Consider the following 15,466-nt stretch of genomic DNA (forward strand, 5'->3'; position numbering starts at 1 on the left):
TGCTGGCTGTGACGCAGGTGGAGAGCCCGGTGGGAGGTCTGAGGTATTACCAAGTGAGAGGACAGGAATCACACCTCTGGGTTCAAGTCCTGCACTTAGTCCCTTCCCTGTTTTTGTTGGACCTGTCAGCTTTCACTATATCTACCGCCATCACCTCCCAAGGCCCTATTGTGACTGTCAGGGTAGAGAAAAGATACACGGCGACTAACCTGACATATTCTCTTTGGTGACGCTCAGTGTAAAGTTTAAAGTGAAACGATGATTGGTTGAAAATCGATCAATTATTGACGCCAATTGCTAGAAGAGAACGTAAAACCTCATTCAGATGTATTTCAAATCATCATGGCTTGCCTGATGACTGTTTCAAACAGTCTGATGGGGGAAATGGGAGGACGAGAGTCAGCTTCAAAAAGAGACAACGAGGGAGGAGAGGACCACATGGGATGTGGCAGGAGGCAATGAGGCAGATAGGTCTTTTAATGGAATGATCATCATCTAGCACCAGTTCCCTCTTTGTTAATAATTCATGGTAAAAAAATGTAAGGAACTATGATGACACTACAATTGTCTAATAAGCCATACAATATGTAGATGAAAAAATATCCCCTGCCGTTTTTAGCCTTGAATATTAAAAGCAAAGAAAAGGAAGCGAGGGAGACCTTCAGTTGACTCGTCAAAGCCATTCTGGTGTCCTGACAGATTTACTAGAGGCCTTTGTGAATCCATTTGTGGGTGAACTTTGAATGAACCTCAGCTTTGGGGGAGAGGGCACTGACAGGCCAGTGCCGCTGGGGCAGGAACTGTGCAAACCTTACAACCAGTGCAAATATTGAGCCTGCCTATAACACCAGGAGATGAAACAGGGTTGTCAAGCCCCTGCCAGCTTTAAGGAAGAGCTGAGGGCAGCATACAAGGTTCAACTATAAATGTAGCTCTAGTGGTGGTAGAAGATTATCCAATGACTTTTCTAATGAACTATTATAGCAATCAGAAGAGAAAGTGGCAAGTGTAAGTGAGAACCTGTACCAATTGTTTGTGGATCTCAGGGCATGGCATTTGTGCATAGCCAAATTGAATTTGGGTAACAAATCTAGTGTGAAACCTGGCACCCTGGAGTTTGTTGTCATGTTTAGAAACCCTGGGGGTATTCTGAGGTGAAGAGGTCATTGGTAGCCACCCCATGTGTGGTGAAAGACTCCTCATGTCACATTATGCAAAGGAAAAGAATGGGTAAAACTCAACAGCAATGAAAGACAGAACATTATATATTTGTTAAAGTTTAATTTTGTAAAAACTATTATATAGAAATCAGTATTATGTGATTGTCAATATGAATTGCATTTCAATGAAAATGACATATTTTTCCATCTGATTCCTAATTTCATGAGTAGGCAGATTTAAAACAGTTTCAACAACAGTTAAACAATGTTGACTTCCAAAATACTATTTGAGTAGAAAGAACATCGAAGAAGAATTCAATTAGTTCCATAGATTTAGATTTTCTTACAACATATCCTTATTGTCACATTCAATAAATACTTTATAGCCTACTGTATGGGAACATTTCATTCACTCACAAATGTACAAATCAGCACAAATACAGACTTTTCAAAACAAACATTTTATTTCTAACTTCTCACATAAGTATCTAAATGTATTTGTAGAAAATACCCGTAAATAGTGCAAACATGAAACTAAATTGTTTGCAGAAATTTGTGCACCTAAACCCTGTAAACCTGCAGTATCCTTGAAAATGTGACAAGTAAAGTGCGGCACCATGAGTGCGGTGATTCAAATGTTATTTGTAAAAAGATTGATTTACGCGGTCTTCGAGCTTGGTGACACATCAGGAGATGAGGTGATCTCTCCCAAATCATTTGCCGGTACTGCTGTGTTTAGAAAGACCGTGCCTGCTTTCTCACGCTTTTTCTGCTTCATCCTGCGGTTTTGGAACCAAATTTTCACTTGAGTTTCGTTGAGCTCGAGAATAGCGGCAACTTCCACTCGCCGGGCCCTGGTCAGGTACCTGTTGAAATGGAACTCCTTCTCGAGCTCTGTCAGCTGCTTTGTGTTGAAGTTGGTACGGATTACATTCTGTTGACCAGGGACTCCATATTCTGAAACTGTAGAAGTTAATGAATGAATGAAGGAACTGATGGAATAAATTGAATTTTAAATGAAGGAATGAAAACAGGAATAAACTGTATTATTATTATGTGATGATTGTGAGCAGCCAAGCAAACACATTCTGTATTTGATCATTTATTTTACGCACCACGGCACATTTTACGCACTGACATGCAAAGCACAAACATTGATTAGGCAGTGTCTCTATAATTTCCTCATATATCAAATATATATATATATATTGTAATGTTGTCTATAAATTAGCTTTTGTCATGACAGTGTTATTTATGACCATGTCCCACCCCTAACAAACCTGTTTTAGGGGGATTCCTCTTAACTTTCATCCAGTCGAAAGTTTTTGAAGTTAAATCTGCATTGAAATCATCCGAATCCTTATCACTATATTGGGAAGGAACTAATCTCGAGTAAATACTCTCCAAGTATTCTTGTTGCCCCTGTTCTCCACTGCAAAAGTGCAGATACTGGCTGCTTGGTGCAGACCCTGGCTCACTGTTCCCTTCGGCCAGGGGGGGCATGTTCGTTCCAATGGCTGACACAGGAATCCCAGGCGACTGAATGAAACCTCGTTCTTGTTCATGAATTAGAGCGTATTGATGAGGTCCATAATCCAAATTTGGCCCTGTTGGCGAGCCATACACCGAGTTTCCCGTTGAGCCAAACTGGAGATCTATATGATGAAGCTGAGGCTGGTGGAGAGGGTGGCTCGAAGTCTGGTGCACCGAAGAACCACCAACTAACCGCCCATCGGACACCAAACTATCACTTGTTGCGCATGAATTGGAAGATAAGGAGGACATGTATCCATGGTTTAAATGGTGGTATCCGGCATTGGCATTGAATATGTTAGTCCCCCTGTTACAAATGGTATAATCTAAGTAAGAGTTCATCCTGTATTGTTATGGCAAAATTAATGAAGACGGGTCAGTCCACCTTAATTGCTCTTCCCTGTGCCCTACAACCTCTAGGTAGTATGTCAAATCTGTAAAACTGCCTACCACGCTCATATCACCTTAGTGACAGATCATGTGACTCACTTTACGCCAATGGCAATTGGGACCTATAGCAGTTTGTCAGGTCAGGATCGTCCATCAAACGTCTCACATTTACATGACAAATGCTTCAGTCAAACTCGCCCATCAATCTGATAAGAACACAAATACGTCACACCACTTCTGCAAGGACCTTCTGGTCAGAGTGAGGCAGAATGATAGTTTGAAAAGTGAAAGATTTTGAAATTATTTCAATTTTGTCTCTCGGTAATTTAGAGTTTGAAGCAAACAGTTGATTGGATGGTCTATGTGATCGAAATAGTATTTTGGCTGTGCTTTTTTAACAGTATTATAAGAGTAAGTAAGTTTAGTGAACTGAAATGTTTCCATTGTTATTCATGTAGTTAACAAGAGGATATAAGATGGGTGTATAATACCAGGCGTCCTCTAGGAGAATTATGTTGCCCAATGTGTATAAGTATAGCACCTCATGTGAATTACTTGATTAGCTCGGCGTGTTCTTCTGTCTGAGAGCTAATTTTACAGAGGAGTCTTGAAATTAATGCGACGATCAATCTTCTGCTCCTCTAAACGCTTGACAGCTGGTTCTCCAATTTGCTCGAGAGAGAACAAAGAACAGCCTAAATCATTGTGCCTTTATGGACTTTTAACAATTTATTATTGCATATAATCTTTACCAGACTATATCTAATGTGGCCTATTTCATTTGACATATTTGAATATATTTTGTGTGTATTTTACTCTAACTAGACACATTTAGACTATATATAGGTAGAGCAAGCTCTTTTTGATAACAAGATGTGTAAAAAAACAGTTCTGCAGAAAGTCTGAACAACAAATGCATTTATTCAACAATATACAGAAATTATTCGTCAGCATAGCCTACACATGCATTTCAAAGGGTATCCAAAAGTATTTCACAATTAAATACATTTTGAGGAACACTGATTCAACTGTCCCTGAAGCATAAGAGTCTGTCTGTAAACACTAAGCCCTATGATAAAAAAATAACAAAATACATTAAATTCCCATAAATTAAATTCATAAATAACATATAAATAACATTGTAATAAATATGTTTGTAATATTCCAATGCACACAGTTGGGTCATGACCTCCTCCACTTATAAAAGTGCATAATGTCAAGTCTTGTACAAAAACAAAAGTGAGAAAAGTTTTTTGCTTGATATTGATTTCAATTCAATGTTTTACATTACCCGGTGGTTTCATATAATTAAATAATTTCAGGTTTATCCTATATGGATAAGAAATCAAAATAGAAACACAGAACTGTCCAACAGGATCGAATAGGCTATGCAGGTGCTGATCTGTGGGCGGGATCACGTTGACTCTAGCAATACTTATAAACACTCTATTCGAATTAACTCTGTTTTACCTCAGACTCTAGTGGTCACAATCAGTCGCTGAATTCCCAAAATAGTTAAAGCTGCTCTTTTCGAGTAAAATATTAGTAACTCTGCTGTAATGACAACACTATTTGCATGCATTTGGATACAGCGAATAATTGGCCTTTTTTTTATGCGTGCAGACCTGAACTTTGGATTCGGTCCACTAAGGATCTGATTATGGTCAAGGGACATACTGACTACATATGCTATACATGAGTCAGTTTAGGAGCTTGCTTGATTCATTGTTGAGAAGAATGATGCCCCAATAGGTATGATGTGTTTGGATCATATAGTGTAGGTTTAGGACGGCGTTGGCTTGACGTCATCTGTGCAGTATGATTACACTGGGTATTTATCCCGCATGCAGTGAATGGCAAGTTCACATCAACATGGACAGGGTCAGCTTGAGCATAATGAATGGAAAAACTACTATCATTGTCCTGCATACTGCAAGGAGCATATTCTGGGTTCGTGGCATATTTCTGTTGCCCTTTCATTGAGTTTGGATAGACTAATGCACTGACATAATCGTTTTGTTGACGCTTTAAAGATGGCGGGGAAACAGTGTCATAATCCTCCCCCATAGCATTAATATAACCAAGATTGGTAAGAGTTCCAGGGCTACCTAAAGAAGAGCACAGTCCTTTAAACTTTCCATCTTTCTTGCACTTCATTCTCCGATTTTGAAACCAAATCTTGATCTGCCTCTCCTTTAGACTGAGTTGGCTAGCCATCTCCAAGCGCCTGGGGCGGCAAAGGTAACGATTGAAGTGGAACTCCTTCTCGAGCTCAACCAACTGGGCGCTTGTGTATGCAGTGCGCGCCCTTTTGGAGGCTGCAGTTTTTGGGCTTTCCTCGTCACCAAATAGTTCTGCCGGAGAGAAAATGAAATGTAACGTCATTCATCAATTGAATAGGCCTACAGTACCTAAACAAAATCTTAACAACATTAGGCTATATTACATTACATTATATCAACATGTAAGCTTCTGTCGAAACTGGAAACGCAATTAGCCAACGCCCATTGGTCGTAATCATATAATACAATTAGGATTTATCAAGCTTAAAAAAGTATTATTTGTAGACCTAAATGGGAATTTTACTGTCCAACTATTTATTGGGCTAGGCATTTGAATACACACCATTAACATCTAAGGGATTGTCTTCGTTGTTCTTTATACAGTTCTGAATTGTCGACTTCTTCATCCACGGGAATATGCTTTTGGTGAAGGTAGAATTTGAGATAGGGTCAATCTCTTTTGGGTGCTGTGATTTGCTGTTGCCATTTGACTGCGATGAGCAATCCAACTCCTTCAAGTTGATCTGGCTCTCCAGGTAGGCCAAGGGTTGGTGGGCTGGTGCGTCATGATTGTATCCAAATCCACTGGCACCTTGGTATGGGGACTCTCCAAATATTGCTATGGCGTCTTGGTAGGTATTTCTCTGCATTGTCAAGAAATGTCTCATCAGCTACTGGGGCCCTTTTAACCTTCTGAAGGAACATTGGCACCCAGAAGTCACGTGACAGTTTCCTTCCAATGACCTCTTGGTTGCTGTTCTGAAAGGTTATGAAAAAACACAGAATAAGGGAGGTGACAGTATGAATCCATCTTATCAACTCAATAGCATCATGACGTGAATAGGGCCCGTTCAACCTGCTTACAGAGGCAATGTCGGACTATACGATAGTCTCTAATATCTACTTCTCCCTTCTCAACCCTAAAAAAATGAATTGTTTGTTGAGAAACAAGTCACCAGTTTTTAGTCCAGTAGTTTTATTCAGCATACTTTTGCAGACCCGTCAATGGGCTTAAACAAATAAGAATGCAAACAACAATGCAATTTGAATTCCATAAAGGCAAGACATTATTTTTATATTTTCAAGAATTTAATGCTAGAATGCTTGAGGCCTGTAGAACTTGTGTGAAACTATGCTATTTTAGAGAAAAAATAAATAGCCCTACATGTTAAATTACTATCCTAAATAAAAACAACTAATTAAAGACACATAGGCTATAGGTCTTACATAGGCTAATGATAACATTATTATAATATACAGCTGTCGATAGAGATGTAGCCAACAAAACTCGACAACAAAAAACAAGGTAACTGTGTCAATAGTCTCCTACATAAAGCCCAATGTAGGGGGAAAAAAACAGCCAATTTCTTTATTCAATATCAGATAAGCTTAACCGTTAATGGTAGCCTATAATTGTATATGTCTAATCACGTTTCCTTACATTTCCATTGAAATCTTCAACATGAACAAAATATTCAAGGTCTCTGAATTCATTATAACGATTATGCTGAGTATGCCTTTATAAGCAACCAAAATAAGTAAAAACAGAAGATGATGAAATAGTTTTCAAGAGAAAACGAATGTTGGATGGTATGGAGGCACAGCGTACAGCTTTATGAACTCTGCTTGAACCGCGCACGAGTCATATGGTCATAAATCACAAAGAAAATAGCCGACCATTCACCAGCCCGGCTTACCTTAGCTTATAACGTAGATCCCACGAATACTGCCTAGATATGATTCATTTCACATCCAGAATCAATAACGAGAGGTCTCTCCTTTCAAAAACATCGAGGAGTATTATAATCCAGTTGCAATGATAGGCTTGCTATTAACTAACTCATTGGGAGTCGCCCACAGCATGGAAGAGGTCGAACGAGAACATGAGTAGCCTTTGCGCAGCTGACTAGACAGTGAAGAAGAATTCTGGCCACATCGCCAATTTGAAAACACTATTCGCCGAAAACCATGACCTCAGTCCGTACATTATGAGACAAATACATGTGGATACATTACTCCCTGATGCTTTGTAAGGGGCTGTCTGCAGTTATAGCAGCCTATTTTAAAATGTGTGTTTAGGATAGCCTTTTCACAACGAAAATTATGGTAATTGCAGATGTGGTGGGACGGGGCTAGTGGCCTTTGATCGATTTGATTCACACGAGAGCAATCTGCATTAATGAACTGACCTGAGGCCCCAACTTTTATCTATGGCATAGCCATAGAGCTAACATAGCCCAGTCTATACTTAGGCTACTTTGAGTTGGCCTATCTCATTGGATGTTATATGCCAGATTTGACCACCAAAATAAATATAAAAATCAAGAGACCAGTGTTTGGAGATGACAACAGAAAACAAATAACAATTTGAGAGTAGTAGCAAAAATGTGGAATGGCATTGTTGTCTTAAAATAAAGAAAGGCAATCAAAACGCACCAATTGAACTATGCCAAACTAAATTGTCAAAATGGGGTTATGATTTTGATTTGGTCAATTTATGACTTTGCATACTATTGCATGACCCCTGCATGAATAATGTATGATGCCAATGTGAAATTTGCCAAAAAGTTCGTGTTGAGTGTGACTGGCAATCAATAGAATGTATTTCCATGATATATGAATTAGAGATTTCAGGATTATGCGGTTGTCTAACCTGGCAGACAACCATATCGAAAAGTGAACTATTTTGCACACATCAGGACAAAACACACCAACCCAACATTCATATTCAGTTTTGGAGAGGTAAATTAATATTACAGCATATTAGTGCTCAAAGGGCCATGGACCCAAATTGCGTCAGTTTGTTTGGAGAACCATCTGCCTCCTGGCTGTACAGGTTAGACACTGAGCCTACTGGAGGTGAGGATCAAACATGCCGCTATAGGATTGTTGTTAGTGGATCGATACCCATTGGGACTGTGGCGGTGCTTTGATCTCTTATGTTAACTTTTTAATTGAAAATACTCAATCCCCTCGATTCATTCATTAGGGACAATAGTTAATACCCCAGGCAGGATAGCTAATGTTTAACTACACGAAAGTAATTAGGCTACAACACAAAATAATCTAAACATTGACCAGTCTTTTGATCAAAGACGTCGGGACTGCCATTCTAACGAAATTTAGCCGAGGTAATTTAGCCGTGACCGGTTCAGACCGTGCACATGGATTTGTTGAATTTAGCTATCAAATGGATACCGTACATCTCCCACTTTTTCTATCTACATTGTCATAATTCATTTATAGGATGTCTGCCTATAGCATAGCTATATAATCTTTCAGTGATCAAATATATCTGTGTGCCTATTCTTCGAATCTCAAGACAAATTCCTGCCATATACACTGTCATGAAAATACTATAATAATCGTTTCAAATCATATTCCATAAAAAGCTCCTATCCTGGGGGGGGAACGATGATCAATTCGAAATGATGCATGAATATGTGGCGTCGAGATTAGACAATGATTAATTTCAAGGTTCTATGGCTTAAAATGAAACGTTAAGGCTCTGTAATTGCCAAGTTGATGTAACCCGAGACCTCCAGGCATAAAGTCTTTATATCGGTCTGCTCAGCCCAGATGAAGGATGGAGAAAGACAATTAAGAGCACCGATTAATCGTATCACTTGTGGATCTGTAGATTAATGCACATACAGCTATAAACAACAACAAAAAAGACTATTCCAGAAACACAATGGCAGCTGTCTCTGACATTGGCTCACATACCATTAGGCTATAAATCAAAATGGAACGACTGGCAGACAGGAAAGAGAGGAAGATAGTGTAGGATGAAATGTATACATCACCTAAACCATCGAAATCAATTAAATAGATTGAAACTTCAATATAGAACATCAAACAACATAATGTGTCATGCTTGTTGTAACATTTCTTGAATTGGACCATACATTTCCTGCAATGTCATTCATATGGCCTAATTAATACAAAATCAGATCCTCCAAAAAAATGCTATCCATATACTTACAATACATTTGCAGGATCTTCTTCATTCCAGCTATGTAGACTTTAAGAAGATACATTGTACACCCGCGGGCAAATCACTACAGTGGTTGGCCTGATGAATGCATGCATCTACTCTGCAACATCTTCCTCAATTATTTAATGAATCACTTGACAGGGATGGTTGCTCACCAGGCTACTCTGACCTATGATGTGGGAACTGGCTTCAGAGCAATGCAACTTTGTGTTGTATTATTTGCACGGCGCTGCAAATATAAAATAAAACCTACCCATATCGTTTTTGATTTGCACTGTAGTGCTGTCTTCGAGAACGGAGATAAGAACTCTGTGATTTCTTTGGCAGACGGTCTGGTCCTCTATAGATAAGCTGTATAGCAAAACAAAAGTGTATTAAAGAATGAAGAAATCCATGTTATCCTGAACGATACCGACATCTCAGGCCTATACTGAAACGTCGAATGGAGCCGTTCCTTTCTCTGTCAGAAAATGGTTGGTCGGTTAGAATCTAAACTCATGGATTAGTTCAGATTGTTATATGGCAAATTATTATTTAAAACGGCAAGGCCTCCTGCTGACCTCATGCAACGGCAATTGATAAAAGGCGCATAAATACAATACACAGGATTTACAAATCAAATGGATTTACTAATGTTCAAACAACTGATTATAGTCTATAAGAGGCAGACATATTTACGCCAGCAATTGACTACCCTAAATCAATTTAGGTAAGGTAAATAAGTTAACACACCCTCTGAGTTTTGTCTACAAACAGCGAAAACAATTTTTGAAATGCATGAGGATATAGGCAGTTTCATTTCAGGCCTCATGGTCAGCATGACGAAATTTAGGACAACATACAGTGAACATTCTAGCATTCAGACTTGAACAAAAACAGACTGCACCGTATTGATCCATCCCTAACGGTGTGGATGTGGGTGTGGGTGTGTGCGTAAAAAGTATAAGTACTATAAGTATAACGAACTACGTTCAAAAATCATAATGGGTCCAAAAAGCATGTTTCACCATGGGTTTGGTATACCAATCCTCTTTGATAATATTTAATACCATGAAAAATATCATCTTATCCAACTTCCTTACACTTTTAATTAATAAAATGTAGTCTGCACTAGCCCAGTCAATCAATATCGTATAGGCCAGGGCTCTCCAACCCTGTTCCTGGAGAGCTATCCTCCTGTATGTTTTCAATCTAACCCAGTTGTAACCAACCTGATTCAGCTGATCAACCAGCTAATTATTAGAATCAGGTGCGCTATTATGATTAGAGCCAAAAGCTACAGGACCACAGCTCTCCAGGAACTGTTTTGGAGAGCCCTGTCATAAGTTGGAAAGCTTTCATATAATAACGCTTTTTAGAATACATATAACACCTCATGGTTTACCCATCAGTTGCATTGACAATACATGAGACGTGCATTTCGTTATAACAATAGACCTATGTTTGGAAACTGGAAGTAATGAGCAACAGTGGCACTTACCGAGGTTCTCCAAAAACGTATCTTATTATCCAAAAGACAAAACTCGGGCGTAAAGGTTAGCACTCGGTATTCGCCAGCAGCTAGTTTTGCGCATTATAGTTTTCAAAGGAGACATGATGGATATGTCGGCGAAATGAATGCAGACGGAAGGCTATCGTCAGTAGTAACATGGGGCTGTCTATAGACTGGGCACTTGATGCTGAGTGGGTAGGGCTACCTCCCCGAACAATGTAAACCTTGGCTCGCCCCATGTCATTGCTGTTAATCTTTAGACGGACTCGCGGTCATTACTAGCCAAATAGTATGGATTATATTCAAAGTAGTGATCCTGGGATAAGAAAAATAACAATTTTGATCGTGACCGTTTCTGTATTACAGCAACACGATTAAATAATAATTTAAAAAAGGCATAATGACAGAAAGTTTATAAACTAGGTTTGGCACACATCTAGTCCAACATTAGGCTCTCTCTGTCAAAAAGGTCAGCAGGGTCTGTAGAGGGTAAATAAAGAATTGCATGATAATTCCAATCTCTCAATATAGGCTATGTATCCCTGTTCCATAGTGGCTCCAAAGCCCATGATTGACATCTCAGCCTGCACCTTCAGTGGGGTATGAGGGGAATATATTACAGGTATTCTTCAGTGGCGCCTAAATCAATAGCAACGAAATCCTAAATGTCTTGTTTAAGTATTTTTTGTGCTAGATGCAAGAGAACCACGTTTAGGCTATTTGTTTTATTTCCAGCCTTATTGATCTTCAATAGAATTATGTCAAGGTGGACCAAACGATTCTAATTAGCATAATATACCTACATGTAATTGCCAAAATAAAGGAAACACAAACATAAAGCGTCTTAACCTTTGTAATTATTTTACACTGAACAGAAATATAAACGCAACATGTAAAGTGTTGGTCCCACGTTTCATAAGGTGAAAAGAAAATATCCCAGAAATGTTCCATATGCACGCATATCTCTCTCCTTTGTTGTGCACAAATTTGTTAACATCCCTGTTAGTGAGCATTTCTCATTTGCCAAGATATTCCATCCACCTGATAGGTGTGGCATATCAATAAGCTGATTATTGCTGGGGACAATAAAAGGTCACTTAAAAATGTTCTGTTGTGTCACACAATACAATGCCACAAATGTCTCAAGTTTTGAGGGAGCGTACAATTGGCATGCTGACTGCAGGAATGTCCACCAGAGCTGTTGTCAGAGAACTGATGTTAATTTCTCTACCATAAGCCACCTCCAATGTAGTTTTAAAGAATTTGGCTGTATGTCCATGTAACACGCCAGCCCCCAGGACCTCCACATCAGGCTTCTTTACCCGCAGGATCTCCTAAGATATTTTGAAATTGTTTCATGTTGCGTTTATACTTGTGTTCTGGGTAATTTGGGGGGGGAAAAAATATATTGTACATCATTTAAAAAAATGACGGGTCAACATCTAAATATTGCTCCCAGCGTTGATCAAAGCTCAGAAGGTTTATATTCTTAATCTGACGGAGTTCTAATCGCGCCTGCATCTTTGTGAACGAGTGGAATTATGAACAGTGGTCTGTTCGTAAGGTTCGCCTGCGTCTCCTGGATTTGCCTTTTTAGCAGCACATTCACCACTCTCTCAACGGCTAACTCCGCCTTCTCGTGCACAGGCCGAGGGCCTGAGACGTGAAACTAACCACCCCAGCTCGGAGTCGGCTCAAGTAGGTAACTAGAGACCCTGTGGAGTGTGTTTGCGAGATGCCGGACAAAAGGCCATTTTAAAACCATCCCGAGACTCCTTGCCGTGTCTACAGACATCCCCCAAAACAAACAAAAACCGGCTTTCAAAGAATGAGTGCACAACTGGTAAATAGTCTCTTATAAAGACAGTATGTCGGTCGGGTGGCTAGCTGTCGCAGAGACTTATATTGCAGGCTCTGTATTCGGCTACTTAGCCAACTATAAGGATGAAGTAAGAATGGAACGTTAAACGGAGCATACCTCAGCAGGATAATAATAACGTTGCTTTACAGAGAATAGGCTATACTGAGAAGGCCAGTGATGTGGTGAGACTGAGGCAGGCTGCAATGCATGTAGGAAGAAGCAGAGACCGCAAGAAAGCGGAAACAAACAAGCAGGCAGAGAGGGAGAGGTTAGTAAAGTGGTTCCCAAACTTGTTAAAACTTATGGAACAAGTTGTGAACTAAAACAAATATATATATATATAAATATATATATATGTTTCAATATGAACATCTCCACATGGCCTATTTTCCCTATAGGCCTACATTGTCTAATCAAAAAGCAAACAATACAGTCTTATATCGATCGCCCACTGGAGTTTATAGTTTACCCATCACCCACCTTTTTTTTACCACTACATCACTGTAAGTAACATTCTAATAATTCATGTGAATGCGATAATACAAACGATCATCTGTGTGCTCCATTGACGTCTGCGTGGAGCTTGATGAGTAATTCCTAGGAATACAAACGTGAATTTGAGAAAAGAGATATCTATGTGGAGTTGATGGTTTTATACAATTCATCATTACAACCGACTGAACAGTCGCTGATGCTATGTGTCAGTGTGAATCATTTCACATATTTCCCCCTTTCAAATCAAATCAGGCGTATAACATTACAATTGTATAAGCTAGCTAACAGGCTATGTGGTTGTTGATTGACAGGTGAAAGAACTAGCAGTCAAAGTGATCATGGCTGGGGTCATTGTTCTGTTCAACGAATAGCATTTTAACGTTTTTTAATTGTATAACAAACCTCACTAAAACTCAAACCCTGGTTATGGCTCTGACCATGATCGGCCAGAAGAGCGTCAGTGCGCATTGGCATAGATTCTACAAGTGTCTGGAAGTCTATTGGAGGGATGCGACACCCTTCTTCCACGAGAAATTCCATGATCTGGTGTTTTGTTGATGGTGGTAGAAAACGCTCTGTCAGGACACATCCAGAATCTCCAATAAGTGTTAAATTGGGTTTAGATCTAGTGACTAACACACACACACCCTTTAAACCCCATATGCTCATTTGAAACCCCTCTTCTTGTCACTGAGGTCTCTTCTAGCCAAAAATTGGCAACTGAGAATTTTTATACGTAACCCTAAGCATGACGGGATGTTAACTGCTTAATTAACGTTCAATATAATTCGTATCCCTCATTTACTCAAGTGTTTCCTTTATTTTGGCAGTTAAATGCAGACTGTTTAAAAAATAAAAAAAATAAAGGGTTGATTAAAAAGTGTGACATTGAAGACGTTATCCGAGTCCTGACTTTTGTTTGGTCCTTTCCTCCAGTGCAAACATACAGTTGAAGTCGGAAGTTTACATACACCTTAGCCAAATACATTTAAACTCAGTTTTTCACAATTCCTAACATTTAATCCTAGTAAAAATTCCCTGTCTTAGGTCAGTTACGATCACCACTTTATTTAAAACATGTGAAATGTCAGGATAATAGTAGAGAGAATGATTTATTTCAGCTTTTATTCCTTTCATCACATTCCCAGTGGATCAGAAGTTTACATACACTCAATTAGTATTTGGTAGCATTACCTTTAAATTGTTTAACTTAGGTCAAACATTTCGGGTAGCTTTCCACAAGCTTCCCACAATAAGTTGGGTGAATTTTGGCCCATTCCTCCTGACAGAGCTGGTGTAACTGAGTCAGGTTTGATGGCCTCCTTCCTCCCACACGCTTTTTCAGTTCTTCCCACAAATTTTCTATAGAATTGAGGTCTGGGCTTTGTGATGTCCACTCCAATACCTTGACTTTGTTGTCCTTAAGCCATTTTGCCACAACTTTGGAAGTATGCTTGGGGTCATTGTCCATTTGGAAGACCCATTTGTGACCAAGCTTTAACTTCCTGATTGATGTCTTGAGATGTTGCTTCAATATATCCACATAATTTTCTTTCCTCATGATGCCATCTATTTTGTGAAGTGCACCAGTCCCTCCTGCAGCAAAGCACCCCCACAACATGATGCTGCCAACCCCATGCTTCACGGTTGGGATGGTGTTCTTCGGCTTGCAATTCTCCCTCTTTTTCCTCCAAACATAATGATGGTCATTATGGCCAAACAGTTCTATTTTTGTTTCATCAGACCAGAGGACATTTCTCCAAAAAGTATGATCTTTCTCCCCATGTGTAGTGGCAAACCGTAGTCTGGCTTTTTTATGGCGGTTTTGGAGCAGTGGCTTCTTCCTTGCTGAGCAGCTTTTCCGGTTATGTCGATAAAGGACTCGTTTTACTGTGGATATAGATACTTTTGTACCCGTTTCCTGCAGCATCTTCACAAGGTCCGTTGCTGTTGTTCTGGGATTGATTTGCACTTTTCGCACCAAAGTACGTTCATCTCTAGGAGACAGAACGTGTCTCCTTCCTGAGCAGTATGATGGCTGGATGGTCCCATGGTGTTTATACTTGCCTACTATTGTTTGTACAGATGAACGTGGTACCTTCAGGCGTTTGGAAATTGCTCCCAAGGATGAACCAGACTTGTGGAGGTCTACATTTTTTTTCTGAGGTCTTGGCTGATTTCTTTTCATTTTCCCATGATGTCAAGCAAAGAGGCACTGAGTTTGAAGGTAGGCCTTGAAATACATCCACAGGTACA

General features: G+C 39.5%; 2 protein-coding genes across 4 annotated transcripts; both read right to left on the minus strand.

Moving 5' to 3' along the window:
* Positions 1 to 1,267: 1,267 nt before the first annotated feature.
* Positions 1,268 to 3,486, minus strand: hoxb1b (homeobox B1b). Its single transcript, XM_014159126.3, has 2 exons — positions 2,441 to 3,486; positions 1,268 to 2,123 (listed from the first exon to the last, which is right to left on the minus strand). Exons 1-2 carry the CDS (start codon positions 3,033 to 3,035, stop codon positions 1,819 to 1,821), a joined length of 900 nt encoding a protein of 299 aa, XP_014014601.1. The 5' UTR covers positions 3,036 to 3,486; the 3' UTR covers positions 1,268 to 1,818.
* A 500-nt stretch (positions 3,487 to 3,986) lies between these two features.
* On the minus strand, positions 3,987 to 11,133 carry hoxb3 (homeobox B3). Of its 3 annotated transcripts, XM_014158508.3 has the most exons (4): positions 10,843 to 11,133; positions 9,616 to 9,713; positions 5,709 to 6,124; positions 3,987 to 5,437 (listed from the first exon to the last, which is right to left on the minus strand). In XM_014158508.3, exons 3-4 carry the CDS (start codon positions 6,031 to 6,033, stop codon positions 4,806 to 4,808), a joined length of 957 nt encoding a protein of 318 aa, XP_014013983.2. In that variant the 5' UTR covers positions 6,034 to 6,124; positions 9,616 to 9,713; positions 10,843 to 11,133; the 3' UTR covers positions 3,987 to 4,805. The 3 variants fall into 3 exon arrangements, with proteins under 3 accessions (XP_014013983.2, XP_014013984.2, NP_001135099.1); XM_014158509.3 differs by lacking the exon at positions 9,616 to 9,713; NM_001141627.1 differs by lacking the exons at positions 9,616 to 9,713; positions 10,843 to 11,133 and having other exon boundaries at positions 4,560 to 5,437; positions 5,709 to 6,244.
* Between the last annotated feature and the right edge of the window lie 4,333 nt (positions 11,134 to 15,466).

Source organism: Salmo salar, chromosome 19 (assembly GCF_965601325.2).
Source record: "Salmo salar chromosome 19, fSalSal1, whole genome shotgun sequence".
NCBI classification, from domain to species: domain Eukaryota; kingdom Metazoa; phylum Chordata; class Actinopteri; order Salmoniformes; family Salmonidae; genus Salmo; species Salmo salar.